Raw genomic sequence first — 25222 nt, forward strand, 5'->3', positions numbered from 1 at the left:
AAAACGTTTGTAAATTTTTGTGTAATTGTAACACGTCCATCCTTCTGAAACGCACTGTATTTACTCTCTCCTTGCTCAGAAATGCTGACATACATTCCATAACCATTGTTTTTCCCTTACTTTTTCTAATCATACTTTATCCCTTGTAAGACAACAGGACTGGAAGGACGTGGATTCTCTAAAAACGGCTTCATGGGGACTAACACAATGCAGAAGTGTTTTCTGCGATGCTGGTCACTCGTATAGTCCTGGCTTTCTGTAGTCCCTTGGGTTGTCTGTTCATGGTTCAGCAGTGTCCAGTGCTTCGGGGTCCTGCTACATGACCGTATAACACACGTAGTATAAACTACACGGCTGGACAACGTCCTCAGACCCACGGTGTGAACTGCGCGGTGTCCTGCGCAGGGACAGCAGTTGGACCCGAGATCCTTGTGCGTCCCTTCCAGCTTCAGACATTCTGTGATCCTGTGAACTATATTTATATGGTAGTAAGAGTGAGTTTATACTATAACTGTGACTAATAACATTCAGTGACTCCAGCCTCCAACCCTGAGAAAGTACTCTAAAAGTTAAATATGCCTCTGCTTCAGCTTGCAGCCCTCGGATTTACTCTTCTTCAGTCTGATGGATTAAAGGATCCTCTGCACCGGGACACAGACACCGCATCTGCACCCCAATCTGAACTCCCCTTCACCTAAGAGGACGGCGCTGCCTCTCTCAACAGTTGTGTCTAAGATGTTCTGTAGTTCTCACGATGAACCAAATTCTCTTCTTCTTACCCACAAATATACTGCAACCTGCAAATAAGGCCAACATATTTCTATTCCAGCTAATCTGTATTTGTTATTATTTACTGTGCTGGTTATTGTATTATTGATAATTTTGATCCACAACCACTAGGAACACCTGTTCAAATGAATGATAAAGACATGGGAGATAACACGTTGTTGTTGCATCTGATCACAATCCCATCTGATGAGGTATCAGCACGTAACAGAGAGTCAATGCGTATTTAGTTTAGTTTAGTTTATCATTTACTTTTTAACTAGCACATTTAATTTGTAAATTAGAATAACATGCTGAAATTGCAAGGTTCTTCACTGACTTTAGCCTGAGATCTCTAGCATGTATTTTTAGACTAAAATCCCTTCTGAAAAACACAGGTTTTCCCTTAAGGACCCATTTCTTAATAGCCGAGAGGGCAAGGGCACGGATGAAAAACAGCTGCCTTGGCGCAGAAGCGACCGTCAGGCCTTCTCCCTGTTCCTGCTGCCAGCCCACGCGTGCCGCGCCTGCCCACGCGTGCCGTGCCAGCCCACGCGTGCCGCGCCAGCCCACGCGTGCCGCGCCTGCCCACGCGTGCCGTGCCAGCCCACGCGTGCCGTGCCAGCCCACGCGTGCCGTGCCAGCCCACGCGTGCCTGTGCCTGCCTGTCCGTACGCCTGTGCACACATGCCAGCCCACGCGTGCCGCGCCAGCCCACGCGTGCCGTGCCTGCCCACGCGTGCCGCGCCAGCCCACGCGTGCCGTGCCTGCCTGTCCGTACGCCTGTGCACACGCGCCTGCCCACGCGTGCCCGTGCCTGCCTGTGCGTACGCCTGTGCACACATGCCTGCCCACGCGTGCCTGTGCCTGCCCACGCGTGCCTGTGCCTGCCTGTCCGTACGCCTGTGCACACATGCCTGCCCACGCGTGCCCGTGCCTGCCCACGCGTGCCTGTGCCTGCCCACGCGTGCCGTGCCAGCCCACGCGTGCCGCGCCTGCCCACACCCCGCAGGGCCCGCCCTGTGCCCTGAGGCCGCGCCACAGGCCCTGGCCAGAGCGAGCGCAGAACCTGCCCGGACTGCCGTGCCAGGGCCCTGCCCAGCGCAGCGGAGCCGCGTTCCCGCCGGGATCGCTGCCAGGACAGCGCAGCAGGTAACCCCACACCCGCCGTGCCCGCGGGGCCGCGCTGTGCAGGCCCAGCTCGGCTGGCCACGCGGGCCCAGGCCGCGGCACGTCCCTGCGGGCAGGTTCCCGGGGGCGGGAGAACTCCTGAGCCGGTGTTTGCGGAGGCGGCGCTCAGGGACGTGGTTTAGCGGTGCACTTGGTAGCGTTAATGGTTGGACTCAGCGATCTTTTCCAACCTAAACGATTCTGTGGTTCCGTTTCTGGAGGAGGAACGGCACCAGCAGCGCTCCGCCCGGTCACCCGCCCGCGTGCTGCGGAACCTGCGCGGGGTCCCGGTGCAGAGGCCGCCCCGGGGCCTGCTCGTGCTCCAGAGGGACACGCAGCTAACCGTGGAATTTACCGCGTGGGCCGGAGGACGGGGCTCCGCAGGCCGGATCGCCTCCTGGAGCTCCCAAAGCCGGCGCAGGAAACAGGAACCGACGGGAATGTCAGTGAGACTGAACGCTTAGAGACTGAAATCACGTCCAGGATGCAAAGGGTTTGGGCTGCAGCACAGAATCTAAACACACACTGTGTTTGTAATACCTTAGTATTGTAGGGATTTTATTCTTGATTAACAAGAATTGTTATTAACACATTATTAACGGGTAAACTGTGCTTTCTGCCACTTGTGTGCACTAAAATCTGTTTATTTTATAAAACCTCTCAAGGACAACTTCCAGACTTGAAAAATCCTAAACTACACCTTAGGAAAACAAAGCCATTGAAAAAATACACATACTAAATCATGCGCTTCGGTTTATCATCCGAGTGTAAAGTACTCCATATTTTCAATTATCATATATGACAAACGCCATTCTGTAATAACAGGGAAGTATCATTCCATTACAATTTTGAGAGATACCACATGAAATGTTTTGTGCAATCCGGATAAAAGATAAACAGATGTGAAATACGTACAGAAATGTTCAAACTGGAGCATGTGCAGAAATTAGTCACTGGGATAGCGGGAGAAATACAGAGCCCGTTTCAAAAGCTGCAAGCAGAAAAGCTTTTCCTCTTGAAAGGGAAGGCAGAGCCAAGCAGGATGGGAGGTTTTGTCTACAAACATTAAAAGGTGCAAATAATGAGGCGGAAGAAGATGTATGAAAGGATAGCGCTGGCACAAGACCAACGGTGCAACATGGGCAGATGGAAGTTACCGGAAGGTTTCTGAGGCTCGCAGTTCTGTCGACAGGAACGGCGGGCCGGGAAGCTGTAACCGCCTTCAGAGCGAGTCTCGAGCAGTTAACGGGGAAACCGCAGGACACCGCGACGCCAAGGACAGGTTCACTGAGCAGAGCAGCAGGACATCGGTGTCCTCACACCGCCACCAGGCTGCTGCTGAGTCACCCACCGGGGCAAAGCACGACTGCCCCCGGCGTAACGTGCAGCCTCAAGAAGCGTGGGTGCTTGGGGCGGGCGGGAGGAGGAGGAGGGAGATGCAGCCCCTGCTACGTTATTCTGCGCGGGACCTGACAGGGGCCTCTCTGTTTCTTGCACCAGCCGGCAGACGGTGGGGCAGCCGCGGGCGCTGCCGGGACGTCCTGTCCCGCTCCCCTCGCCACCTTCCGCCTCCCCAGAGGAGCAGCTGTTCCAGACCTCCCCAGCCCTCCTCGCAGAGCCTCGGGCTGCCCACAGCCCAGCAGAACTCCGTGCTGGTGGAGAAATGGGACCATTTTCTTTGGCCTGCTGTTGGTGATTTCAGCATGGCTCTTGGTCACCCCGGTGCAGCCCTACCCAGTCCCAGCTGGGACGATCCTGTGCAGAACCAAAGCCAAACCCAGACCACGGTGTCAGATTTCTGGGTCTAACCCTGAGCAAGGCATTATTTCGGCTGACCAGGTGAAAGCAGAGAAAAGAACAGCAGTCTGAGCCCTCCCCAGCCCGCGGGAGGCTCGGGGCTGCGCTGGGGCCGCTGCCCCCTCCCAGGACACGCGCCAGAGATGCTCCTGCTGCCAGCGACCGAGACGTGACCGCTCCTCTGCTGAAGATGACGTGGTTATCGGCTACTGTACGAAACTTATCATTTCGTACACTGGACAAATGGCTAGAAAAGACATCCAGAATGTGCGATGTATGGATTCCATACCGTTCTCAGGGTGAAGAGTTCACATAAGATGCACCACCTCTCAGATAAGTGCCCTGACCAGCAGGTTAAAGGATGTTTCAAGGTGTGATAGAAGGGAAATAAGAGTCCCCTCTTCATCCTGTCTCACTGCATTGAAAAGGACTCAAGATGCCTCGTGTTGGGGAGGCGGGGGAATGCGAAGGGGGCAGAAATGGAGCAAGCGAGCCTGTCTGTGTGAAGGGTGTTACTGGGGGAGCAATTCTAGTCTGCTCTGGCACATAGATGCAGCTCCTGATTTCACGTGCACTTACTAAGGCCCCTCAGTGATGACTACCCGTCTACAGTTCTGTTCCGAGACTTAGGAATTATGCAGGTTTTTATCCGTTTGACGTGTATGTTGACATCATATCATTCTAGTGTCTTCATATCATTCTAATTTCTCCATCAAAATGTCAGGCAAAATAGAGTCTATACCCTATGAGGCTTCAATAATTGTACATATAATCTCATCAAAAAGAGATATTACAATACGTAGAAGTTGTAATTGTGAGAGCTCCAGCACAACCTCTTGAACAGACGCCCCTCCTGGTACCAGGGCTTTCCTCGGGGCATTCCCGGCGGGTCTCGCGCGCTGGCTGTTGTTCTGTAGGGCACACGCAGTGTGCATTAGCTTGTCCTTGTTTTGCTTTACCCGTCAACACGCTGGCTGATCAGCACTCACAATAATTTGAGCAAAACGTACAGCACTGCCAGCAGCTCTGGCAGCTGATAACGCCTGGGCTGCTGAGCAACGAGGGAGCGCGGCGGCTGCTGCAACTCGCAGTTTTCGGTCACGGCACGGATTCCTTCGGCTCGGCTCTGGCAGTTCACCTGCTGCTTAACTGATAATTTTACTGTAGCAATCAGACTACTAGACAGAAGTCTAAGGGGACCCAACCTCATCACAGCCAAGTGCAGCTGATGCAGGCGGCTTACACCATATGTCAGATATTGTACAGAGCTGCATACAAATCACACGAGCATTGCCAAGCAGAGATTAATTAAGGCACCACAATTAAACTAAGAAATCCATTCAGGTGATCAAGAGCATGGCTGACAAGGGATCCGTTTTACTAAAGCAGTTTAAAAAGCACAGCCCTGTCAAGTGTCAAGAATGAGAGAAATCATTCAAATTTAAGAAAACTGTCTTTCTCAGAACCAAGGTTATCGTTGTCTGAAACCAGCGCAGAGCAGGGACCCCACGCTCCGTCTGTGGCTGCAGAAGGGGCGCGTTCCCTGCTCCCAAAGCCCCGGGGCGCGCAGCTCGGCGCTGGAACCTCATCACAAAACGACGGACACGGTCACCCAGGCTCACTGCGGTAACTCCATGAACTCTCCTGTAAATTGCAAAGCTCCAGAAGAGACACTGATTAAAGTGGCATCTGGCAGTTTTTCATTTTCTGATGAAATTATATCAGGCTACCAGTCACATATGTACACGATCTATAACATTTTCACCAGTTCTGAAATGTTAGCCTCAGTTCTGAAATTCAATGTGCGATCACTCTGTTTTGCCTTCACTGACAAACATCCCGGAAATACAGAGATTCTTTTCTGATGATACTTAATCAAATACGATTTCTTGCCCTTTCAAGGCTTACAGAAACTCTCACTCCAGAGTGCCGGGGGCTGTGGCCATGCAGGAACCTGGCTCCCCGGTGAACACGCAGGAGTTACTCGTCCCAGCTGAACACGCCACACGAGTCACAGGCCGGCGCTCCGACGAGAGCCCAACTACGGAAACCCTGCCAGGGAAACCCAGCTGCAGGAAGGCTTGGTTCTAGTTCATATTGAGAAGGTACATGCAACCATACCAACGCTTTTCTGGGCACACGGAGACTCGTGTGATTACAGGCTACTGCCACTACCAAGGCCAAGACGCATTTGTAAAGCATTTTCTAGATCCTTAGAAGTGTGGGCTCTTGTGCTTAAGATACACGCATTGAAGGGAAACAAGAGGGGAGTGCGAGTGAACGCTTTTCTAACCCTTTGAGCCGAAGCAGGAGGCGTCGTCGGGCTCAGGGCAGGGGTTTCCCGTTTGGTAGCCGCGAGGCACGGACAGGACCCACAGCACAGCCCTCCTGTTTGCTGCTCGCTGCCCCTCTGCATACGGTTCCACAGGAACCGTCACAGTTGCTTCCAGATGGCAGGGAAGGCTCTCGGAACAGCAGAGCTGAGCTCTGTGGTGCTGCTGCGGGATGGGAGGCGGATGTTTGAGAGGATGCAGAGGGAGAACACGGGGGAGAACGGTGTCCGACTGCACCGCCCGTGTGCCGCAGGGACCTGGGCTGTCCCAGGCTCGGCAGCCAGAACCGCCTCTGGTACCGCACACAGGACCTGGAACGGAGGCGCCCTGATCCTTCCCTTGCCAAGCTGGCACCTGCAGCACTGCCAAGCTGTCCTACCAGCTCTCGGTGTCACCCGGCACAGCCCTGTGACACACGAACTGGAGCCACCTCCACGCACAGCATCCCCGCCTCCCAGCCAGCTCTGGGAACCAAAGCTGCTGCTCGCCTGAGAACACTTTCTGCTGGAGGTTTTGCCATGACAGGTTTTCCGAGGCTGGCGACACTTCCCTGTTCCTGAACAGCAAGAGATCCTGCTGGCAGCCCCGTGCTGCGTTCACCGAGGCTTTTGTCAGCGCAGAGCTGACCCGGGTGTTAGAAACTCCGAAGCATAAAGCTCGGCTCTCCACTCTCCACAAAGTAAAACTGATGCATAAGCAACGTTTCCTAGCTGCAACATGCGGCCTTTTTTGGCTACGACAGCCACCTGTCTCATACCGGCATGAAGGCGTGGGGACCACGTTCTGCTCGGGGTGCTTGGTGCGGCCCCCTGGCCGCGGCACCAGGCCACAGGCCGGCCCTGCACCGGCTGCCGGACACGCCGTCTCTGCTCGAGTCACCCGAGCACCGCGGGGGGCCACGCGACGTGTCACGCAGCTCGGCCACAGCGCAGGCACGGCCACGCCGTCAACGTTTAACTGCTCCAGTGCCTCTGTACCAGTACACCTGCCGTGCATACCTTTAGCTGAACCATTATGGTTTCTGACTGTATGCGTTTCCCCTTGCCTTTGTGTGGATTTATATTAGAGAACAGGCAATGATTGCTTTGGAGAAAGCCCCAGGAGGCTAATCCATCACTGTCTGCTATGCCTCAGGTTGCTTTCGAGTGAATGGGAAAGGGAGAGCCTCACTCATTGCTATTATTTGTTATTTTTTTCCTGTTCAGATGCAGATGGATAACTAGACATCTAATACGCCTGTTCAGAAGCCATGAATTCCAAAAAATTACTCTCCGAAACACGGAGAACGTTTCCTGCTACTGAAGTACAGTGCCAGCAACCCTCGCGGACCCTCATCGTGGATGCCACGTCGCCCTCCTGGGCCAACACGTGCTCCGTGCTGTCGGAAGCGCTGGAGAACACGCTCTGCCTGGCGCGCGCGCTGGCGGGCCCCTGCCGCGTGCCCCTGCTCAGCGTCTACGCGGTGCAGCGCCAGCAGGAGTGTCTGCTGCCCTTCACGGTACGTGCGGCGCCGCGGCTCTCGGGGCCGACAAACAGTGCAGTAGACTGCTGCACCTCATAACGTTATGATGTACTGTAAGCGCCTATCTAAAGGTTAATCAAAGAGCACAGTTTCATAGACTTCACGGAAGAGGTGAATTATCATGAAAGAAAGATGTTTAAAAGGAGTGTAATCATTTTGACCTGTGAAGTTGCTCGTGTGCATGAATTAGGTTTTGTGCTGTTCCCTTCTAAAACGTCTGGTGTGCCTCTCCCTTTCACATGCGACTTTCTGCACTATCTGTACTGCCTGTCAAAGTTATCGAACACAGTTCTACACCTGTAATAACCTGGATTGTGAAATGGTCTGCACAGCTATTGGTTACACAAATATTACCACTTCGCAAGAGGTTCCAGATATTTAAAGAGAAAGGATCCAAATTCAAAATATTTTTGCCAAACTTGAAAAATATCCCAAAAATCACAGAATCACTGAATCATTTAGGTTGGAAAAGACCCTTGAGATCATTGAGTCCATCCATAAACCTAACACTGCCAAGTGCGGCACTAAACCATGTCCCGAAGTGCCACAACTACATGTCTTTTAAGTACACAGATCATTTTTCCCCTCTAACGCTTGCTCTAGTAGGTCATTGTTGAAGCAGGAGGGTCCACAGACCTTCCACCAGTGTTTGCTTTTTTGATGATGGTTACTGCGGTGCATGTCCTAAAAGAGCAGTATAAAAGCACAGGAGGCGCCGTCCTGGGTCAGACCAACAGACCCGCAGCCACCCCACAGCACAGGCTGGTTTGGGGAGCGCTGCAGCCCAGTCGCTTCTGCAGTTCAGTCTCCTCGCACTACCCTGGTTCCACAGCTGGCCTGAGAACAGCAGAGGACACACCTGAGGCTGTTCCTCGTGGTATGGGCTCCTGTTCCCCATGGGTCTGTTGAACCCCTTTTTGAGCCTGTTCCCACCTCCTGAACACAGGCTCCAGCCCCCATCTCCCGAGCACAGTAACATGGCTATGGTGGGGTGACTGTGGCCTGGGGACATCACACCACCACAGCGCTCCTGTCCGTGTCCCAGGTTGTGCCTGTGTTCTGCCAAACTACCACATTTGGGTTCCCAGCAGGCAACAGGCAGACAGCTGAAAACCTGCTGAGCGATCATGCCTGTTGTGACTGGTGTGACCGTGGCTGCTTCAGCTATGTCACCGTTCACGGCTCCGTGTCCTGGCTCCTGCCCCCAGCCCTGCCTCAGCGCTGTGAGCCCTAGAGCCTCCTTCCACATCACAAAGAAACACATCACCAGATGGACATTTCCAGCCTTTCGATGTCGTTGCGTCCTGTTTTGCAGGCGGTGAGAGAGAGCTTCCCGCGCGTGCAGGCCTGCCTGTCGGAGCTGCGCTCGCTGCCCCGGGACGGCGCGCTCCCGGCGGGGCCCCGCGGGGCCGCCCGCGCCGCGCAGGACGCGCTGCAGCAGTTCAAGCAGCACAGCCGGCACTCGGCGCACGGAGCGCTGGAGGTGAGGGGGCCGGGGCCCGGGAGGGCTGGGAGCAGAGCTGCCGCTCGGCAGCACCTTGGCGCGGGGGCTGTGCGGTCCCCGGGGCCACGGGAGGGGCAGTCACTACGGAAACAAGCTCTCCAAAACCCCACGTGGCGCTGTCCCGGACACCAAAACCACCGCGAGCACATGTGGCCTAAACCGACTGTAACGCGGAACCGAAACCGAACGGCAGAAACCAGTGCGGGGGAGGAGGGGGAAGGGTCGCGTAATTCAGAAGCGGGCAGCACTCCGGCAGCGTTTACCGAAGCCCCACGTACCGGCTGGCACATCACGGCAGGAGCACCGCAGAGACCCCGGCCCGCCCCCCAGGAGCGGCCGCGCTCACTCGGGGCACCGCGCAGCAACAACCGCTTGCCCGGGGGGCTCAGCCGAGGATGCAGTGAGAGGAAACAATCACTCACCCGGAACAGGGGCGGGCTCCGTCCCGGCGCGTCTCCCCACACGGTCCCTGCTCAGGGGAAGGAAGGTCCGCCCACAGCACCCAGGCACCCGCGGCGGTCCGGCCGGGTCTGGCCGGGGCCGCGAGGAGCCGGGCCAGCAGGGCTGTGGTTGGCTGAGGCCCCTGTCTGTCAGCCGGTGTCCCGCCCCCCCCCTCCGCCCACCCCCCCGCCGGGCTGTCCCGAGGGGTGACCGTGCCCGGGACCGGAGGTGGCACCGGCGTTGACCGCGGAGCTCGGGGGGGACAGGGACAGCGGGCCACAAAACCTGCTGGGGAGCCACCGACTGCCCCGTCGGGGGTGTCCCCTGAATACTCATGGGGACAGGACATTCGAGTTGCTTATGGAGACTGACTTTACCCTATAGAAAAATGGATTTAGTTTCCAGGCACTTAAGACTGGACGTTTTTTCAGCTTTACTTTCATTACTTTCACAGGAGAACTGTGTCAAAAGCAAAGGCATGGACATGGTTTTCCTCTCAGCTTGTGGTTATGGTGTCACTGACGCGATAGGATGTTTGTACAAAAGTCCTCGTGCTTGAAGCCATGTCCATAGTTCGCTGAAAGTGAACTCATACAGACAAAAGACATACATTTCATCTTGAGAACTGCTGGGGTAGTCGCAAAGGACAGAAAAAGCCTACAGAACAGGCATTATCTTGGCACATTCCTCTTCAAATCAGTTTCCAGAGTAAAGAGAAAATATGGTCAGTATTTGTAGTAACAAGAGGGTTTGATTATAATTAGTGTTTTTCTTTTCCCAGTGGCAGTTTGGGAGTTCCACAGGGCTCCTACTGTACAAATTGTAACAGAGATCCCTTACCACACCTCATTGGCATTGGCTGCGTGAAATAACCAAAAAGTCTAAAAAGACTAGCATAAGAAGGTCAGGAATCATCATGTTTGCTCTTGTCGTGCATCCTGACACGGGGTGAGCGGAGAAGGGGTCACCTCTGACGCGGTCATGGCAGACACAGAGAGAATGGGGCAAGCCAGTTGCTTTGCCTGTGCTCCAGAGAATTAGGGGAGAACTGCGCCTGCTCTAACACTGATGCACTGGTACTGTATCTCCATCCTGGTGCACTGGTACTGTATCTCCATCCTGGTGCACTGGTACTGTATCTCCATCCTGGTGCACTGGTACGTTATCCCCTCTCCTCACATGTTACAAGGCCCTGGATAAGGTGCAGCTCCTAATGAATTAAGACCACCCTCTCACTTCCCACTTTGTCGATCATGCTTTATAAATGTGTATCTCTCACGTTCCACCTACCCACACATAGCTTAGGAAAATTCTTTAAAGGCAGTGTAAAAGCAAGTCCTACAGCTAAATAAGCATTTCTGCATCATGAAGGTATTTCTGTTGATTTGGGCTCTAGGCTGTGTGTTATCCTGTATCCCATGCACACCAGTTCTCAAACTGCCATCTAAGGAGGAAGCCCTAGGAGTAAAGTGTTCTGAAATAGCAGGTGCAAACATTGCTGTTCCACTCAGGCTTGTGAAGTCTTGGGACTGGCTATTGATGATTTGCCTGGAGAAAGCAGAAAGAACAGGAACTTGGGCTGAGTACGGCCCGTTGGACAGGTTGGTGCCGTGAGCCCGGCGGGACAGCCTGCGGTTCACCTGGGGCTTCGGTGCCGTGAGCCCGGCGGGACAGCCTGCGGTTCACCTGGGGCTTCGGTGCCGTGAGCCCGGCGGGACAGCCTGCGGTTCACCTGGGGCTTCGGTGCCGTGAGCCCGGCGGGACAGCCTGCGGTTCACCTGGGGCCTCAGTAAACGTGCACACCGGTGTGTTGTCTGTCGGGATTCTCGGGACGAACACGCACACGGCGGCTCTGCCCGGAGCCCCTGTGCCGGTTGCTCGGGTGTGTTGTCACCATTCACTGTGTGCAGTGAACACACCAGAGAATTCCAGGTACTCAGCAATCTAGCTGTCAGAGATCAGCGTCCAGAGCTCCTTCACGAGCAGACCAAGCCCTCACATCCCTCTAGGCAGATTGCGGTAGAAAATGGGACATATCCAGGGAAAAGCGTACGTGCAGCAGCCCGGGACAGGATCGCACAGGTCCAGGTGTGTTCTCGGCTGGGCGCGGATCCTCGTGTACGTGGAGGAGAAGCCGCTAACAACACACGAGCACATATGTGCGAACGTAGAAAGCAGAGCAAGGGTCACAGAAAGATGTTTTCTAAGTAGAATCCATTGATGTGGAAGGACAGGCAGGTCTCAAGAGGGAAGGACCCAGGAGTGGTGTTTTCTTCTGGACATGAGGAAACATCAACTCCAGACTCTTTCATTTCAGACACCACAGGCTCAGGTCCACCTGGGTTTGGAGCTTTGTCCGTCCTAGAAAGGAGTACAGACTCACGGCAGTGAAATTCCCCCAGGTCCTGCTGCTTTATTTAGATCCTCACGCCCTTCCAGACTCACGCTCTCATTAGGCAGACTCTCCCGGCTCTAATTAAGACTCATTTCTAGTGTCTATCCAGGAAACCTCTCTCCTAATTTGCTGCTTCTCTGTGCTTTCTCAGGCCCTTGAGGCATTTTTCCTGACCATTGCGAATGCGGTTTGTGCTTTAACTTCAAAGCTGGGGGTTGGAACAGAGAACGCTTTTGAGACAAGACCTTTTCTGACACACAACAAAATCCAGGACGTCGTGTAGTGTAGGTGAAGGAAGGCGATAGCCACCGCCAAACTGAAGTTGTCTGCGAATATGGGACCTGGTGACCGGGAGGGTGTCTTCCAACCGGAATGATTCTGTGATTCTGTTATTCTAAGTATGGTCACATGTGAGGTGACAGAAGAACAAGCGCTTAAGGATGAGTTACAGTTGTATTAGAAACACTGTTTCTTTAGCATGAGACCACTATTGTTGTCCCAAAAATCAGGGTTGAGATATTTATTTTGGTTTTGCGCAGATGGGCGCTGGGTGGTAAATCCACGCAGCCAGAGCGCCGCAGCTGCCAGGACTTCAGGTTTACATGCATCGGCCTGTATCGAACCCCTCCTTTCTAACATATGTGCGTTCCTACCTATGTGTTAATTCCCACCTTCATTTAAAGATACAGCATCTCAAAAGTTCATTATGCACGTTCGGTGGGGTGGGGTCTCCCTGGGGCCGCGGGCGACTTCCAGAGCAGAGGCGTGGGTTTCCTATTGTAGTCAGACAGTTCTCTTCCAGAACTGCGGAACTTGGCTGGCTTTCCAAGTGAGTTTAGGAAAGGATGCCGACATTCAAGGGTAAATATCTGTTGGTTTAAATCCTTTTGACCTTCTGTGTTTCATTATAAATATCATGTTCCTCATTGTCTTCAGTATGTTCCTTGTTGGCGTAAATAATGTCACCATGACTTCTAACGGTCAGCCGTCACGGTGGCCCGTCTTTACACCACGAGAGCACCGCTGGCAATTTGCTTGTGCTAATCAGATGTAGCTTTAGGCAAATGTGCATTTTCCTCACAAACTGCAAAGAGGCAAGAATATTCCTATCTGAGCAGCAAGCACAGGAGGCAGACTTTGTTACAACCTGCAATCACTTAAAATGCAAATATTTGTTAAAAGTGTTGAAAACACTCTCTTGAGATCCTGCCTTCAGAGAGAAAAACCACGGGCAGCTCCGGGGCAGGGAACGCGGCCGCTCTGCAAGAGATGAAGAGCATTTCCACGTTACCAGCAGCCCATTTCTGCCAGATTAGGAAGTACAGTGGCGTTAAGGGATTATATCTAGAGACGTGGTACCGTGAAAGGAAGTCACGGCAGCTGCCTCGGCTTTTGTATGCGGTGGAATGTTCCTCCTGGTCCCGGAGCAGCACGTACTGGTGCGAGTCAGGCGGTGAAAGGGTGAACCGGGGCCCACGAGCTAAGGCACAATGCAGCCGTGGTTTCGGTGAAATAAAGGACCATCAGTGTAGCGAGCGCTCTGTCTACGGCTCTGCAAAAGACAATTACGTATGTTTCAGACAGTTCCGCTGCCCCCAGCTCAAGAACAGTCCCTGTCAGCCATTGCGTTAGTTTCTAAAAGAAGCCCATGATAATTCTTCATTCCCAGTGACTGAGAGGCAAACCCCTGGGACAAGTTCGGTCGGGGGGGTGCACTTTGTAGTGGAAATCAGGCTGGATCTGACACAGCGAGGCTGCCGCAGCTGAGCACGTATTCCCAGCCACGGATGCGGGCAGAACGCATGTATAGAACATATACACACATGGCTGGTCACAGACACCCAGAGCACTCACAAACACTCGCACAGCAGCGGCCTCAGCCGGCTCTGTGTGTGCGTATGTGCAAATACATCTATCTCCATCCGTACGGTGCGGACCCCCCAGCAGCTGGGCTCAGACACCCGGCCTGCCCAGCAGCTGCTCGGGGACCCCGGTGTCCCCAGTCGCTGACATCTGGACGCAGGACCCCCGGGGCAGCTGCGGCACAGACTGCGGCGGGACACACAGACAGAACCGGCCAGGACGCCCCTCGTCCCGCCGCCAGCCGGCTGCCCTCAGAGACCCCTCGCTCCCACAGCCTCTCCCTGTTCATGGCTCGCCGGTTTGATCTTTGCCAACAATCACATGCACACTTGTGGCTGCTCCATCCTGTGTGGCTGCGGCACCAGCCCCACACGTCCCCTCCCCCGGACACGGCTGGGAAGGAGCCTGAGGAGCAGACGGACAGACGGCGGCGGGCAGGGCCTGGCCAGGCAGGTGTACTGACCAGCCAGCCGCTTACACAGCACCGGCTCTTTTAACCCCTTACCACTCTGTTTTCCCACGCTTGTTCCTTCCCAAGTCACCGAGCTCCATCCCTTTGCCCACGTTTGGTTCGTCTGTTCAACATGCCATGAGAAGCCTTGTGCACCCCCAGACTGCTCTTCCCCACATCCCACGACGTGTCCCACACCCCAGGCACAGCCCCCTGTGTCAGGCAGAAGGTGCTCGGGGTTCGACTCATCCCTGTGTGTCCACACCTGGACAGGGGCGCTCTGGGCACGGCCGGGGCAGCGGCCCGTGGGTGCCCCCTCCTCCGAGCCCCCGGTTCGGCTCCTGCTCTCACACCGTCCCTGTGCTCTGTGCGGCCTGATGGGCTGGGGCAGCAGCCAGGACAGGGCATCGCCTGGGCTCTTCTGCCCATCACCGTGGCTCTGCTCTTCATATGTGTGCAGATCACCTTCCATCGTATAACCTAAAGGTTTTTCTAGTGAAGGAAATGCTATGGCTGTTTAAACCTATGGCTGTTTAAAAGAACAATAGTATCTTTAGATGGTTCTGCTCCCCCCAAACTCAAGAAAGGTTCCTGTTATCTACTTTTGTCAGTTCATAAAGGAGATCGTAACTACTGCTCCATTCCCAGTATCTCACAGATAAACACCAAGGACAGATCTGGATGGAGAAGATACAGTCCCTGCCCGCTGCATTCCCCCCAGCTCCCCGCATCTCTCACCCTTGAACTGTCACTTCTCTTGGCATTTTATAGTCTCTTCTTTTATTTTAATATCTCTGAACTAATTTGTGAAGGTCTGCTGTTAAAGCTTCCCCAAGTGTTCCCTACAGGACATTTGTTAGCAGCCTTACCTAAAATACACCTTATCCTTTATTTAGAGTTATTAAATCGTCCTCGGGAGCAATGAGCAGCTGTGCCGAGAAGACTCAGTACTTCAGCATCACTAAATGTCAGGCAAGCTCAGAACTCAGAACCCTTTCACCAGACTGCTCGTTCAGGGCAGAACCTGGTGTCAAACACCCCGGCGTTCCTGGAAACTGTCCTGATTGTCGACGAGGAACAAACTCTCTGCAGTCACGTACTTAGCGTTACATCAAGCGCTGCTGTGAGCGATGCGGGGCTGGGGCGGCCCCGTCCCCGCTGCGCCCACGCCCGCGCTGCCCCGCGCAGAGTATCGGGCAGTTGTGGGTGGTTCAGCCTTCTCCAGCAGTGACACAAACCTGCTGGCTCCTGCAGTGAACCTCTCCGTCCATTTCACATGACTTACATACAAGCCAAAGCACAAAAAAGTGTTTTTAAATCTGATTTTGAATAGATGAGGTATTTTAGCGAGATGTCTCTCCTGATGCACAGCGGGACCTGCGCTATTTGAGCAGACCAGGCGTCGCTGCCCACCAATAGAGGTTGGGTAGAGGCAGCTCTTGCACTCTCCAATTTGTGTTTCAGATCACAATTCTAACGAGCCAGCCCAGCAAAGAAATGGTAAAGCAGCTGGAAAATAACTTAAAAGATGTGGATCTCATGAGTCTGCGAAGGATACAAGTCATCGAGGTTCTGAGGAGAGACTTTGTGGAGCCCGAGGCCGTGGAGCAGGGCGGGCCGGCGGAGGAGCCCGGCGGCTCTGGTGAGTACCCAGGGCTTGGGCAGCAGGACAGACACCAGCTCCTGCTCCGACAGACACCGCCGTGTGCCGTTCTGGGTCTGTCCTGTCAGTGGGAACGGTGCCTGGAGAACAGCAAGTGTTGGTACCGCAGCACTTCTCTGGGGCTTTATCACAGCTGGGCAGAATTAGCGTAGAGACTTCATGCATTACTGCATCTCCTAGCATTACCTAAAATTAATTTCATGTGCAGCACAGCTTTACTGAGGGATTAAAGAGAAAAACGCACAGAGTTCACGGGGTAATGCTCAGACGCACACACGGCTGAGCGCCCCCCGGCAATGGCCCTCGGGGAAGGCGGAGGTGGCCCGAGCCCCTGGGGCCGGAGCCGCAGGCAGACCACCTCAGCCTCCACGGTCCTACGGCCAGCCCCTCCCGCCCCTCGGCTCCAGGTCTTGTCCTTTTCGGGATGTCTGCTTCCCAGAGAGTTCTCACCTCCAGTCCTTTCCCCTGCACTACGTTCTGCACAGTACCGCGCAGAGTTACTTGCCCAGACCAAGTCGGATACTTACCCTGTTGATCAGCTGGTTTTGTCACTGAAATTGTTCTTGATTTGGTGCTGCCAGTTTTCTCCATGCTCAGGGCAGCTTTTCGTGAGCTCCGGAGGTTGTGCTTCTCCAGTGATCAGTAACTGTACATCAGTGAGCTGTTCGTAGCTCTGCAGCCTCTGTTTTCCCATACAGGTCTACAATTCAAAGGCCTTTACTGCTGACACTTAAACTCTGCATCTACAAGACACACCTGGTACCAAGCTCTGGTTCACACAAGTTCTCACAATTACTTAACAAGCTTAAAAACCTGAGTCCTGATGCTTTGCAGTTGGCGCAAGACCTGTTAGTAGCAATGACAATGCTGTTTGACGGAGTGACAGGCCATGTTGGATGTCGCTCCTCACCTGTCTCTAGCTGTTCTTCTTTCCTGGTTGCAGTTCCAAATTTCAGGTCAATTAGCACAGCAGGGGCCCGTCCCTTGGACACCCAGCCACACCATTAGTGAAAGAGCGAGCACACCCCAGACCCCAAATGCTATTTTTCCTGGCCATATCTCTGAAGAATTCCTCCCTTAGTCTGGCAGTTTTCAGCAGTGAGAATTTAAGCTATAGTAATAAGAAATTCAGAAACAGCAGTTCCTGTTTGCTCCTGGTTTGAAGCTTTTTATTTCAAAGCAAAAGGTGCTGAGCAGGCTCTAAATAAACCAGCCCCGTGGTGACCGAAGTCCAGTCCCGCAGCGACTCGGGGCAGAGCCTGCACGCTGCAGCGCTGCTGGAACCGCAGCGCTCGCGGCTGTGTTTCGGTTTTCCTGACTTTCGAGTCTGCTCGGTTGTTTCAGCTCTTTCGCGAGGCTGATGAAGCGACTGCTGGGTGGCAGGAGCTCGCGCGGTTTTCCCACGCGCGGGACAGCACCGAGTGCACCTGGCTGCCCCGATGGCTGCTGCCCTGTCCCCGCGGTCCCCGCTGCCTCTGCTCCGGCTGCAGACCAAATCACACCCCGGTTGTGTGACCAGGTGCCCAGAGCTGCCTCAACCGTCGTATGCTGTAAAAGCTTCTGGCCGTGGAGGGGCTGCCTCCCCGGGGGCCGCAGCAGACGTTCTGGCCTCGGCGTGTTTGCTCTCCAGGAATTTTAAGACCCATCGCACAACAGATGTTGGGATCCCAGCCTGTTCTTCCCAAGGATGGACAGCAGGGAATGCGGTGAATTTCTTTCTACGATTGCCATCTATTGTGCCAACTTAAGATGTGTAAGTGGCTACATATCATAGAATCAGAGGATGGTTTGTGTTGGAAGGGACCTTAAAGATCACCCAGTCCAACAAAAGCACTTGAGGGAATAAGGAGGTATAGTGCAGTGGAAAACGCAAAAGAATATTCTTTTCTATGGCTGAAAACATGTGTGCTTTTTCATCTTTTTTCCTGCAGATATTGCAATCCTGGGAATGGACATCGACGTGCAAACCATAGAGGACAACGTCATCAGCTTGGAGATGCTGTTTAAAACGTGGCTGCACGACTACGGCACAGAGAGAGAACACGTCCACCTCCTGCTGCCCTCGGGAGCCTTCGGCCACGCCACCGCACCCAAGCCCAGCCTAAGTATTGAACTTTCTCTGCCCCCCTGCAGGGAGCTCCTGAATTCCACAGCCTTAAAGATCACCCAGGCCCCTCCTATGGCACATTCCCTCACACTCCGAGACCCACGCAGGGTCCCCGGGTGACTTGGGCAGCTCTCTGGGGTTCCTGTTGTCTCCAGCTGAGTGGGGCCATTTGCTTACAATATTTCTAGGTTGCTGCTGATAAATCATTTTCACTCTGCAGCAAAAACGTGCCTTGAAGAGTACGTGAATTTGCAGCTGCTTGGTCAAAGGGGCTTTACATCCTGAGAGCCCAGGACCTTCTGGCTCAGCTGCAGAGCCTTCAGTTCTGTCCCTTGTGCTTGATACTAAGTCTGTGCCAGAGCTGCACTTAAAATAAAGGCTGTCTTACAAAGGGACTTGGCTTGTATTTATATCTATTGATTTAGCACTGAAATAGCGAATGTTCTGTCTGGAGCTGCCAGCAGTTGTAATAATGCATGGGAAAGTTTATAAGGAATATGTGATTTTTTTCCTTGTCTTGTCTGAGTCCAAATCCATAACCCATGCTTAGGTGAGCACTGAGAACACCCACAGCTCCAGCAGACACAGGTGTTTCCCGTAAGGTGTTGTGAACTGTATTGTCACCATTGCACAGCCATGGGAATCTGCACATGCGGTTATTGTAGGATGGTTTGTGTTGCAGGGCCCTCCCCAGCCCCCCAGCCCCCTGCCATGACAGGGACATCTGCACCAGCTCAGGGTGCTCAGAGCCCCGTCCAGCCCGGCCCGGGCTGTCTCAGGGATGGTTCATCTACCACCTCTCTGGAAACCTGCCCAGGCTCTCACCAACCCCCCGGGGAAGAATTCCTTCCTGACATCTGATATAAATCTCCTCTCTTTCAGTGTAAAACTGTCACCCCTTGTCCTGTCCTGTCACTCCATGTCCTTGTAAAAAGTCCCTCTCCAGCTTTCCTGTAGGTCCTTCAGGTGCTGGAGGCTGCTCCAAGGTCTCCCTGGAGCTTCTCTTCTCCAGGTTGAACACCCCACAGACACAGAGAAGGTGTCAGGAACCGCGTGGCCCTGGGACACGAGCGTCTGTCCCCTGTGCAGCTGCCGCTCGTCGCCAAAGCTGGATTCACCTGCCCAGCTACCAGCCAGCCCTTGTTTCAGTAACATTCTGAGCGTGGGGTGTTTCCTGGTGTGTAAAATGGGGATGGATTGTTGCCTGGTGTCACAAACTGCAGCATGTTCTTCCCTTAATATTTGCTGTTGCTAGAAAACATTGGCTTGTAAGTGCTTTGAGCATGTCATGTGCTAAAAATGGCTATTTCCAGCAGTCTAAACCGATCTCCTCCTCCTAGTGTGCCTGAAGTGCGATTTGCAGGAGAGATTGCTTGACCCAGCTCTGCTTTCCGGGGCGGCTGACGGCACCACGAGAGCAGCAGATGTGAATTCCCCGTGCCAGATGGCAGCCTGGCCAGCTACGGTGCTGCATGAACTCCGGGTTGTAAAGTAAGTGTTACGTGCTTCACACTTGTTAACTGGAAGACTGAAAGAGCAGCCTTCACTCCTTCTGTGCAGTTTCATGTAGGACCTGGTAACATCACTATAGAGCACCGGGGTCCTCAAAGGGCTCGTGAGCAAAATTCTGATCCCAGAGACCCTCACCTGCTGTAAGTCAGTGGAACAGCACAACCCACACCTGCAGACGGGGCACAGGGTCAAAAGTGCTGTTACCTGTCACCAGCACTTGGTGAGTGTGACACCACGGATGTTATTCATGCAACAGTTACTTCCCTCCAGTGTGAAGTTCTGTAGACTGCGGCCGCTGCTCCACAGATAATTCTGCTTCTCCCATTACCTAATGAGGCCACAGCAATTAACTTCATATTAGAGCCTGAGCCCACTAGTTGACTAGTAGTAAAAAAGCAAGCAAAGCCTCATAGTGCTGTGTGACCACATATAATTGATTCACTTTCCCATCGGCAGTCTATGGCTGGGGAGCACAGAGCACGAGAAGAGTGATGCTCTCTAGTGTCTTGTCTGAGGTTTATTTATAGGAAAAAAAAATGTGTAGTTTTTGAACTACACAGGTTTTCTTAAAGCGATGCTCATCGTGTCGGCAGCTGAGGAGCGCCGAGCTAACCGTGCGTGAACGGCCGCAGCCCAAGCGCCGAGCCTGCTCGCCGGGGCGCTGTGGCGAAGCAGCAGCGCCGCGCGCGGGCAGCGTCCGGCACGGGGCTGTTGGCGCGGCACGGTGGCTCTGCGCAGCAGAGCACCCGTCGGTTTAATGACAGATAACGCAGTCCAGTAAAAATCACTTAGGCAGAGATGTAATTGCCTGGGTGAGTTATTGCCCCAGAGGCCAGATTAGCACTCTGCTTTGTGTAAACGCACGAATATCAGATTTACTTCTTGGCGTGCTCTTGCCAATGCAGATACGAGGGAATCTGGAAATCAGAAGGAAAGCCTCTTTTCACTGCAGTCGGACTTTTCTGCAAGGTGTCATAGTGACCGCAGCGCAGACGCGAAGTGCTGCAGCAGCACTGGGCTGGCGCTGCCACAGCCCCTCGACCCTGGGAGAGTCCCGGCGCGTTTGCGCTGGCTGCCGCCGCTAACGCGAGCTGCGCGCTCGCTGACGGCACTGGGTCGCTCACCCGAGCTGTGATCCGCAGGGCTCTGAAGGCCGAAGGCGTCTGCGAGTCTGTGCTCTACGGCCTGCCCTTCATCATCAGGCCCACGAGCTGCTGGCAGCTGGACTGGGATGAACTGGAGATGAACCAGCACAGCTTCCAGGCGCTGTGCCGCGGCCTCCTGGTGAGTGTGCGGAGGCTGCAGCCTCGTGGCAGGGATCGCCCCGGAAAGCAGCAGTTAGTGCACGTGTAGCGAGACCGTGCCAGAAAATGCTTCAAAAGCTGCAGCTTCCTCTCGTGGGCCAGAGTTGGGCTTGTAAATCCTCCCAGCCGGTGCATCCTCTGGAAAGATGCTACAGCACATCGAACCTTAGAGAAGACTCCCTGCCTATCAGAAATCCAGTGTTTGCAGGTATGGGGGGAAAAGGTCAGGGCTGGAGTTAGACATGCATCTCTAACTGCGAAAATGATTCCCCAAGGCTTGGGACGTGGAGGACTTTCCATTACTAACAAATCGTAAAGCCAAATTTGATGTTTTTCTTAAGAATTTACTTGCATTCAATTAAAGCCCCAAACTTCATACTATCCTTGACTGTAATGCAGAATAGCATTCTTATTCTGATGTGTGTGACTATCTCTGCTCCTGAACCCAGCAGCCCCTGCAGTGAAAGCGCTGGACGAAGCGGCTATTGCAAGTTGTTCACATCAGGTTTGGTTTTTGTGTTTAGAAAAGAAAGTGGATGCTTTTGGCCAAACGCGAGCCACAGAACAGCAGTGCAAACTGGAACAGCGTGGTGCATCCCTACTACATCATTGCTCCTTCCGACTCCGCCACGCTCCTTCTCAAAGCCGTGGCCACCAGAGAGCTCCTGCTGCCGTCGACCTTCCCGGCGCTCCCGGCCGAGCATCCCGAGCGAGCGCGCGGCGCCGTGGAGGTGAGCGGGCGCCAGCGGCGGGAACGGGCCGGGGTGCACGGGCAGGGACCAGAGTCACCGTCGGCCTTCAGGCGCAGGACACGCAGCTGCTGCTGAAGGTGCATCTACCGCCCTCATTGCTGGGGAACACAGATCTCCCCAGGCTGCAGAGAGGTGCTTTAGGCATCAATACATAAAGTGTCTCTGTTTCTTCCAATAGATTCAGGTTTCTCACTTCCTACTGTGCATCCATGTGTTCTTCTCCTGAGTTCTCTGCTTCAGGTGATGCCAGGAAGGGCAGAGCCTTCACTATCCATCTTAGCAGATGAGCAGAGGAGGAAACGGCTGTGCAAATGTCTAGTGACAGCAGGAAGAGGATGTAGCTCTCCAAACCTTCTTCCCAGCAGCCAGTGTGTCCTGCAGCTCTCTTCACGGACAGCAAATGCCTGTCCTTTGAGCGGCGTTGCACGTCTGTTGTGGGAACGCTGTCGGGAGGCTGAGGGTGACAGTGCGCAGAAAGGGCGCTCCAGCTCCTCGGCCGATTCTGGGCACGGGGGAGGTGGGGCTGCACCTTCCAAGGGAACACTTACATGCATTAGGACGTGGTTGCAGCCGGCTCCTGTTCTATGCTCAGCTAAGAGAGGTCCTTGTGGGCAGCAGCACAGCCCAAGGTCCTTCTCCCATGACTGCAGGGTGGCACAGAGTGACAGTAGCGTTCACACCTGCAGAAACAGCCCGTGACAAAACGCGAACAAACCCCACAGCCTCTGCCCCTCAGATCTTGTAGCCACTGGGTTCTTTCTTCTGTCTGAGCAGAGTGCCCTGAACAGCTTGGAAGTGGAAGTTGCTTATAACCCCCTGCACCTCAAAAGCAACCTCTACAAATACTTGAAGAGCGTGTTGTACAAACCTCTGCAGAGGCAGCCGGCCCAGCCCAGGGACCAGCGACCGGAGCGGCATCAGCCCAAGCAGGTACGTCTCTTGGCTCTGCCCGCGAGGGGCCGAGGGCAGCTCCGCGGCACAGGGACGGCAGCGCGTGGCGGGGGCAGCGTCCACCTGCAGCCGGCAGGGCAGAGGGACGGCTGCAGCAGGAGCTCCTGCAGCCGGCAGGGCAGAGGGACGGCTGCAGCAGGAGCTCCTGCAGCTGAGAACGGGGATGCTGAGCAGCTGGCACACGCAGCACAGCTGGACAAGCCTGCGCCTCCTGCCAGAGGTGCATTCACAGTCTGTCCCTGTGTTGCAGCATCAGAGCAGAGCCAAAGCCACGGTGGCACCTCTTCTGATGGCTCCTTCTCCTGTCCAAGCGTTCAGACCAGCAGCAACCCAGAGGGATTCCTGTGAGCGCTCCCTGTTCCCCACAGAGGACGAAGAGTTCCTGCAGTGAACCCGGCGCTGCCAAGCCTGCCCACGTGCAGCCAGGGGCCTGGCTGCTTCCTCGGCCGCCAAGCCTGCGCGCTGGGCCGGCAGCAGTCAGGCGAGACACGGAGCTTGGCCTTGGGCAGACAAACACTTCCCATCGTTTGTTCCTCCTCGTTGTTTTATGGTTCTGTTAGTCAGCAGGTCAGTGTGCAGGACGCTTGCTGCTCCGGGGCCCTCTGTGCAGACACTCAGCTCCCCCCGCAGCACCCCCTATTTCCCACTCTCGTCAGCACATCACCAGCACACCTCACATCTGCGTTTCCAGGACTGGGTTAGTACAGGCCACAAACCACACGCTGCCGTCAGTGGGTGCAGAAAAGCTGCAAGGCAGGCGCTGAGGAAGTCGGACAGCTAGAGCAGGTAGAGACGCCAGCTGCTCTCACCCTGCAGGAACAGGTTCATAAAACAGGGCTTTGAATTTAATCTTAAAGCCCAGAAACCAAGAGCAGCATTACCTGTGGTGACGTCCGTCTGCTTGCTCCCACGGACAACGTGTCCGTCCAGCTCCCCAGCTCCCGACGGGGCTGTGGCCGGTGCCGCGCCAGCTGTGCCGCCCGCTGGCTGCTGCGCGGTGCCGCTCAGAGCTGCGGCACAGCGCCGCTGTCCCGCCGCGGCCCATGGCACCCGCGGGGCGGTTCTGCAGCCAGCACAGCAGTGTTCCCGGCAGGGTTCAGACGACAGGGAGCTGGTGTGGGGCTCTCCAGAGCTTCTGCCCCACACCCGCACAGACACCAGCCTGGTTTTCGGTGCAGATTTGGGACAAGTGCCCCTGGCAGGGCAGCTCGACTGAGCCAAGGTGTGTGTGGGGGTCTCACTGGGCTTCTGGGGACCAAGCACCAGCAGGAGTTTGTGTTCTACTTTGTTCTGACAAGCTGTTTCAAAATAAAGTTATTGACAGAACGTTCCCTCACTGGCTGTAATTCCTAACGTGCACTGCATGCAGCAGCCCCGCATCCACCCGAGTCCTGAGAGGTGTCCGCCGGTGACCAAGGGCGCGACGCAAACGCCACATTCCCGGGGGCTGAGCAGTGGTGCAGAGCCAGCAGAGCCACCTCCGTTCCCGGGACCCGCTCGGTGACAGGCGCTGCAGCTGCTGGCCCCGTACTGACTCGCCCCAGCCAAGCTGGGGCACAGGCTTTCAGCAGAGCGGGGGCACCCGGGTGTCCTCAGATGAGGAACCCCAAGACCCACGGCCCTCGGGCTGGGCAGAAACAAACAAAGCAAACAAAGCAAAGGACCATTTCTGCAGGGTAAGAAACAGGCGCAGCGAGCGGCCAAGCGCGAGCCGCACCCCGGCACCTCGGCACAGCCGCCATCAGGACGGGCTGCCCGGTGCCACGTCCGAGGGCACAGACTGAATGGGACGTGCCACGGCTGCGCTCCAGCTGCACCAGGTGCTTCACACAGAAATTAGTTGTACGGAGACAGTGGAAGTGAGGCAAACAGAAGGGAAAGGCGGCCAAAGATCAGAGGGCTGGAGCACCTTCCATGTGAGAACAAGCTGAGAGTTCGGGTTGTTTAACCTAGAGAGAGAAGCTCCAGGGAGAACTCAGTGCAGGCTCCAGTACCTAAAGGGACCTACAAAAAGGCTGAGGAAGGACTTTTTACAAGGACAGGGAGTGACAGGACAAGGGGTCACAATTCTACACTGGAAGAGGGGAGATTTACGTCAGGTATCAAGAAGGAATTCTTCCCCACGCGGGTGGCGAGACCCTGGCCCAGGCTGCCCAGAGCAGCTGTGGATGCCCCACGTGTGTTCCAGGCTGGATGGGGCCCGGAGCAGCCTGGCTGGTGGAGGGTGTACCTGCCCACGGCAGGGGCGTGGAACTAGACCATCTTTTAGGGTTGGTTCCTGCCAATCCAAACCATTCTGTGAAGGCAGACAGGAGAAACCCTAATCTAGGCAGCAGCCAGGAAGATCATAATGTGCTCCTCAAATCAGGGTTCACTGAAGACTTTTGCTCTGGCAACAGGAAGGCTGTGACCAGCCAAGGGCTCGCTCCACACTTACCTTCTCATGCTTTCCCAAAGCTGCTCTTGCACCCGAAGTGCTGCCAGAGCGGAGGTGACAGAGCAGCCTGGGCGGGACGACGGATCTGGTCCACAACGCCGAGTCAGAACAGACCGGACTGTCTCTCCTACCAGCCGAGACTAAGAGCCGTCCCCGCTGCACGCGCCTGTCGCACGGCAGGGTGCGTAAACAAAGCAGGTCACGTGCAGGAGTGCCCCTCAGGTCTTGTGCGTGTAGGTTCTAGTCCCAAGACTG

General features: G+C 54.9%; 2 protein-coding genes across 11 annotated transcripts in view; one reads left to right on the plus strand and one right to left on the minus strand.

Annotated features, from left to right (window-relative positions):
- Positions 1–9661, minus strand: part of LOC135579298 (uncharacterized) — a 38451-nt gene extending 28790 nt beyond the window's left edge. For 4 of the 10 annotated variants that reach the window (XR_010472010.1, XR_010472007.1, XR_010472009.1 and 1 more), the window contains exon 1: positions 9514–9660. The gene's annotated coding sequence lies outside the window, so the exon portion shown is untranslated. Of the gene's footprint in view, positions 1–9513 lie in introns of all 10 variants that reach the window. The other 6 variants (XR_010472008.1, XR_010472004.1, XR_010472003.1 and 3 more) reach the window with 3 other exon arrangements.
- Positions 1778–23856, plus strand: M1AP (meiosis 1 associated protein). The gene is made up of 10 exons (XM_065060072.1): positions 1778–1917; positions 7271–7563; positions 8903–9070; positions 15706–15883; positions 17836–18009; positions 19352–19502; positions 20666–20807; positions 21352–21558; positions 22354–22509; positions 22781–23856. The coding sequence occupies exons 2-10, from the start codon at positions 7315–7317 to the stop codon at positions 22919–22921; spliced, it is 1566 nt and encodes a 521-aa protein (XP_064916144.1). The 5' UTR covers positions 1778–1917; positions 7271–7314; the 3' UTR covers positions 22922–23856.
- Positions 23857–25222: the final 1366 nt, after the last annotated feature.

Source organism: Columba livia, chromosome 4 (genome assembly GCF_036013475.1).
Source record: "Columba livia isolate bColLiv1 breed racing homer chromosome 4, bColLiv1.pat.W.v2, whole genome shotgun sequence".
NCBI classification, from domain to species: Eukaryota; Metazoa; Chordata; class Aves; order Columbiformes; family Columbidae; genus Columba; species Columba livia.

Excerpts from the sequence above, each read along its gene's own strand:
- M1AP (XM_065060072.1), top strand. The coding sequence starts at position 7,315 with ATGAATTCCAAAAAATTACTCTCCGAAACACGGAGAACGTTTCCTGCT. Across the intron at positions 7,564-8,902 it reads AGTGTCTGCTGCCCTTCACG|GCGGTGAGAGAGAGCTTCCC; the intron begins GTACGTGCGGCG and ends CCTGTTTTGCAG. Across the intron at positions 15,884-17,835 it reads GGAGGAGCCCGGCGGCTCTG|ATATTGCAATCCTGGGAATG; the intron begins GTGAGTACCCAG and ends TTTTTCCTGCAG.